General features: G+C 60.4%; 1 protein-coding gene across 8 annotated transcripts in view; it reads left to right on the forward strand.

Moving 5' to 3' along the window:
• The window catches only part of Foxp4 (forkhead box P4), a 36,019-nt gene extending 31,157 nt beyond the window's left edge, over window positions 1-4,862 (forward strand). For all 8 annotated transcript variants that reach the window (XM_048805281.1, XM_048805278.1, XM_048805277.1 and 5 more), the window contains 4 exons: window positions 58-179; window positions 2,177-2,243; window positions 2,768-2,937; window positions 3,125-4,862. In XM_048805281.1, coding sequence (XP_048661238.1) covers window positions 58-179; window positions 2,177-2,243; window positions 2,768-2,937; window positions 3,125-3,272 — 507 coding nt within the window. In that variant the 3' untranslated portion in view covers window positions 3,273-4,862. The remainder of the gene's footprint in view (window positions 1-57; window positions 180-2,176; window positions 2,244-2,767; window positions 2,938-3,124) is intronic.
• Window positions 4,863-6,000: the final 1,138 nt, after the last annotated feature.

A 6,000-nucleotide genomic window follows, 5' to 3' on the forward strand; every position in this document is an offset into this window, starting at 1 on the left:
CCTGAGCAGAGGACAGCCCAGCGGCTGCCTCTGAGCCTCTCCTCACTGCACCCCCAGAATGCCGTGCGCCACAACCTCAGCCTGCACAAGTGCTTCGTCCGTGTGGAGAATGTCAAGGGCGCTGTGTGGACCGTGGACGAGCGGGAGTATCAGAAGCGGAGACCACCAAAGATGACAGGGTATGTGGGCCAGGCCCCGGTGGGCCACACCTGGCCTGGGTATGAGCTAGGTCTCTGCAAGACTCTCCAGGGGACCTGTGCCGCAAATGCCTCCCAACTCGGGGAGTCAGGGAGAATGAAGGCAAGTAGGAGCCCAGTGCTAGCACAGGGACAGCTGGAATCAGAAGGTGGGCATTTACATGGTTTTCTATCCCCAGTTCTGACTGAGGGGAGTTAAGGGGACCCGGTATCAGAGAGACAAAGCCCACGGTAGCCATAGCCAGAGCTGGGTCATGGGCATCTGGCAGCCAGCGGGTCAAGGGTGAGGGGGCTGCTGTCCCCAGGACCTACTCCCCTACTCATCATAGGATGAGCCAATCTCTGAGACCCCTGGGCCGGCCTCTTTATTTGATGGGGAGGAAGGGGAAGAAGGCAGAGAGCACGGAGGGCTGGCAGGAGGCGCACAGCACTGTGAATGGAACTCACTTGTCTCCCCTCATGGCACCTCTCTCCCGACCCCCAGCATCCCCACCTTGCCTGTGCGTCTTGGCCAGAGGCCTCGGGTCAGGAGAGCGAGACCTGAAGCAAGTTAGAAGGATCCCTCTGTAGTTCCCCTTCCCCTGGAGGATTCCTTCTCCCCAGGCAGTTGTGTGGCACTCAGGAGAAGCCGTCTCCCCCACACCAGTCTCCATGCTGGTTACTGTCACGTATCATTACCAACTTGGAATCAGAAGAGCTGGGTTCAGGGCCTGGCGTGGTGGTGCACACTTGTAATCCCAGCAGCTCGAGAGGCTAAGGCAGGATGTTTGTGAGTTCAAAGCCAGCCTCAGCAACTTAGTGAGGCCCTGTGCAACTCAGCAAGACCCTATCTCTAAGTAAAATACAAAAAAGGGCTGGGGATATCGCTCCGTGGTTAAGCACATGGCGCAGTCTGGCTGGGCACAATTCAGGAGCCACTTGTCAAAAGAAATCGAACTTTATTTTTAGAACACACACCGCACCACACAGCTCTTCAGGAAAACCCTCAGAGCCCAACTGCCACCACCGGCTTCCCACAAGTGTCTCCACCTCCCCCACTCCTCCTGCTCTTGAGGCCAATTGGCTGGGTTGTGTGGGCAGAGCCAAAAAAAGTCCCCCAGTGAGCAGCTCCCTGGTCTGAAAGGGCGGGGAAACAGCCCAATGAGCATCACCTTAGAGGAGCCAATCAGTTGGCAGCTAGAAGTTTGCTGAGGCCGCTGTGAGCCAATCAGCTGGCAGCTGGAAGTTTGCTGGCAGCTGGAGGTTTGCTGGGGCCCATTGGCTGTGGCTCTCAACATCCACACTCTGGGTTCAGCCCTCAGTACCAAAAAGAAAGACCTGGGTTCAAATTGCACCTTGTATCTCATCAGCTGTGTGACCTTGGGCCAGTTTTTTGACTTCTCTGAGAGGTTCTGTAAATGGGGTCATCATGGTGGTAGAGAAGCAGCCTTGAACCATTGCTTTCTCCAAATACCTTCTGGTATCTAAATACACACACACACACACACACACACTTCCTTTTGTGTGGAGTCCCCAGGGACAAGCTGAGCAAATGGCTTATTGCATAGTCCCAGAGTTCAGAATGGCAAGAAAGTAGATTTTGCAGACGTGGAACTATGGCATTCTGGAAGATACAGCTCAGGCTTTGACACACATGAGAAAATCCAAGCCAGAGAGAAAATAGGCTGAGGTGGCCCGATGTGAAGACAGACATTGGGAGGGCTTCTGCTTCCCACCTGACAGTTCTGAGACCGGCCAGGTCCCAGTGCCCCTGTGAGGTTTAAGCACCCTCCCCTAGGCAGGGCCATGGCTGCTCGGGGCCAGGTGAGTTTCCCAACTGACTATGATTAGAACACATGAGACTGGGCAGACAGAGGCTGATCCCACTGTGGCCTCCCAGGGTAATGGAGGGACAGTCCTTGGCACAGCACCAGCCCTTGGGATTAGGAGAGTACATGAGGAGTGAGGGGGTGAGCCAGAGTCTGCCTTCTCTTCCCCAGGAGCCCCACCCTGGTGAAGAACATGATCTCCGGCCTCAGTTACGGAGCACTTAATGCCAGCTACCAGGTGACTGGGCCCTTCCAGCCCACCCAGCTCCCTTCTCCAGGACCCTGGGCTCAGGGTGGGAAGAGACCCCCTGCCCTCCCTACAGAGGGCCCACGGGAGGAGTGGCGGGTGGGAAAGATGAAGACCACTACCCCACTCTGACCCAGGGCCCAGCTTCACCTCAGCTTTCAGGGCTGGTTTGGGACCATGTGGGGCAGAGAGCAGGGAAGCTGGGATGACCAGTGATATCCCTTCCTGGGTGTGAGGGTGAGCCAGGCCTGGTTCTCAGAAAAGCTGGGACATCGGAGGCAGGGCCAGAGCTCTGACCTTGGGATAGCTCTGTGTTCCAAAGCCCTGGGGTCAGGCCCTGGGGTTGCCCAGGTAGACACCCCAGGGCCACCCGCAGACTGCCCCACAGGGGAGGCCCCCNGGTAGTGGTCTTCATCTTTCCCACCCGCCACTCCTCCCGTGGGCCCTCTGTAGGGAGGGCAGGGGGTCTCTTCCCACCCTGAGCCCGCTCACAGGCTCAATCCTGTGTGCCCCAGGCTGCCCTGGCCGAGAGCAGCTTCCCCCTCCTCAACAGCCCTGGAATGCTGAACCCTGGCTCTGCCAGCAGCCTCCTGCCCCTCAGCCATGATGACGTGGGCGCCCCCGTGGAGCCGCTGCCCAGCAATGGTAGCAGCAGCCCCCCTCGCCTCTCCCCATCCCAGTACAGGTAAGCACCCAGTGCAGACCCTTGCCTCTTTTCTTTGCAGAGATGGGGGACATCAGACCTCAGGGATACTGGGCGTGGGGAGGACGCTGGGGGCACCCCCCGTGCCCCATGTTTGGATGAATGTGGAGGGCACACGGATGAGGGATGAGGGAAAGGCCCGGGTCCACCTCATCTCTTCTGCCCCTAGCCACCAAGTGCAGGTGAAGGAGGAGCCGGCTGAGGCGGAGGAAGACAGGCGGCCTGGGCCCCCACTGGGTCCTCCCAACCCCAGCACTGTGGGGCCTCCGGAAGACAGGGACCTGGAGGAGGAGCTGCCCGGAGAGGAGCTGTCCTAAGGGCCTGGAGGGGCAGGCAGGGCAGCAGGAGATTCCTCCGCCCAGTACCCCGGCCCACCTACCCCCACTCCACGCCCCTCCAACCTGAAGGCACTTCCAGGACTCAGATAGGGAGGCCTGGGCCAGCACCTCCCACTGCGACCTGACTGACAAACGCTTGGGGGCAGGAACGGTCCCGCCCCCAAGGGGACACCGAACTGAACCCCTGGTCTGGGACCCGCAAAGGACACGGAGGGCCCAGACCCCTCTCAGACCCTCCCCTACATCTGACACCACCTCCCCCAACCACCACCAGCAGCAGGGCCCTCCTCCCCCACCAGCTCCCCCTACAGGGCCCTCAGCGCCATGGAGACCCGCAGGCGGGGCTAAGCCACCTCTCGGGCCCTGGCCCACACCTGGCTGAGGCCGAGGTTTCTGGCCAGAGGCCCCTCCCCACTTTGTGCTTCCTTCCACCTTCTTTTCTGTACTGTGAAGAAACAACTCTCCAGCTCCAGCTCCTAGCCCTGCCCTGGCCTGGTGGGGGAACAAAGTTTCCCACCATCCCCAAGAAATCAGCCCTTGGGCTGTTGTGGGGGACCAGTGTGTGCCCTGCGGGGGTCTGTGCCAGCCGGGCCACCCGGCTCCAGCCCTCCCCCAACCTGAGACCAGGTCCAGGCTGACGGGCCTCCTGCCACACTTTGGCTGGGTGCCCCTCCAGTGCCCCGCACCAGGGAGCACGGATGTGCCCAGTGCCACCACCCCTTGGGTGGACTCCTGCAGGTGGAGCCCAGATTGCCCTGAGGCCCGGGCTGGGGCCAGATAGTGCCCACTGCTGGGAAGCATGGGGCGCGCTGTGGGTGAGGCTGGCCCCAGCCTCCCCTTCACACCTGGGGTCCCGCTGCAGTCCTCACCCACCCTCAGCACCCCTTCCCCACCCCCCCAGTTAAACGGATGACCAAAGACCTTTCTTATGCCGGAAGCAAAAACCAAAACTTTTTGTTGGCTTTTTCCTTTGTGGCCTCCCTAGACACCCCACTCTCCCAGCTCCCACCCTGGCCCCAGGCTGGAAGCCCTCCCTTCACTTAAGTTATTGTTTTAAACCAAAGTTTACAGTGTCTGTTGGTGGCAAGACCCTCTCCCTCCACCCTGCCCCGAGGACCCTGGGACCCCGAGAGGGCCCTCTGGCCTCCCCTCTGCCCTTGCCCTGCCTGGAGGAAGGAGAGAAGGCAGAGGGGAGTGGGTGGGCTCGAGTCCTGGTCCCCAAACCTGGGCTGCTTCCTGGGGGCTCTCCAGACCCCTCTCTAGGACCAAGTCCCCCGTCACGCTGGGAGTGTGGATTCCAGCAAAAAAGCTGGAAAAGTGAGACTCCACAGACCCCCTATGGGGGACCCCAACCTAAGGCCAAGGACAGGGTGTGTCGAGTGCTCAGAACACCCTGGCCAGGCCCTTTTGCTGAGAAGACTCCTTGGATGTTTCCCAAGAGACCCCAACATACCCCATCACAAGCCACCCCTCCTGAGAGGCAGGGGCCCTCTGCCCCTTCCCCCATGTGTCCCCACCTGTGTTCCGTGTGACCAGCACAGAAATATTAAACGTCCTCTATTCACTGGGCCCTGTGCGTGTCATGGAGGGGAGAGTGGGGAGGGACGTCCAGCTGGAAGGCTGCGGTGGGAGGATGGCACAGTAGGGCCCCTGCCAAGGTGGCTTCTGCAGGTGCAGCACTGGGCATGTCGGGCACCAGGCCTTGTGCCCCAGGTTCGTGGACCAGGGTGTCTGGTTTCTCCACACCTAAGTCAGGCCTGCACCGCCCCGTTTTGTCCCTGAGTCCCAGCCCCCTCTCCCCAGTTCTTCCACAAGCTTGAAATCCAAGTTTCTGCTTCCCGTCTTCAGCCAGGGACTTGCTCTGTTCCTGGGGTGAGCGGAGGGGGGGTGGCTGCAGGGCTCTTTTCCCCTGGCCTCCACCCCTGCAGGTACCCCCTCCCCATGCCTTGGGTCCCTTCAGGGCCCACCGTCCATGTGTCTGTGGGGCCACCTGGATAGGCTCATGCATTGTGGGGTGGCATCCTGACACCTGTGACGGGGCTCCAGGGGAATGCACGCACACCCATGCACACACACCAAACACAGTACTGGCGTTTGGAAAAGGAACTATTCAAACCCACCCAGAGGGACCCTGGACAGCCAGGAGAGGAAAAGGAGAGAGGAGGTAGTCCAAGCTGGCACACCAGGCGGGTGACACCTCCCTCGGCCCCATTGTCCCAGCCCGGGTCTCATTCCATGTCGAAGCCTAGTTCCTCCCACCTTCTCAGACACCAGTGCCCCTTCCCAAGCCGTCCCTCCTCAGGCTGGGTGGGCCCCTCCAGTCCCTGGGGCAGGGCCCCAGAAGGAGGTGTATGGGGGGAGGTTGTTGAGAAAGCAGCAGAACTGGGATCCATTACCCTTCCCCCAGATTTCTCCCAAACTGCTGGAACTTTCCAGAAGCTACATTTAAGGAGAAGGTGGGGCAGGAAAGGGGGTAGGACCAGAGGTGGGGTCTGCTGGCTTCTCTGTACTGCTCAGGGCTGCCTGTGTCCTTCTCCACCATCATCATTTCCTCCTGTCTGGCTCCCTGGCCTGCCTCCTCCCCACCCTAATGAACTCCTGGTCCCTCATCCCTACCTTGAGAGGGGCTGAGTGGGGGGCAGGGGGTGTTCAGCTTGGAGTCTTAGAGTTTCCCTGCCCTCTGCCCGAAGTCTGTCCCCCCAGACAC

This window comes from Marmota marmota, unplaced genomic scaffold (assembly GCF_001458135.2).
Source record: "Marmota marmota marmota unplaced genomic scaffold, marMar, whole genome shotgun sequence".
Taxonomy (NCBI): Eukaryota; Metazoa; Chordata; class Mammalia; order Rodentia; family Sciuridae; genus Marmota; species Marmota marmota.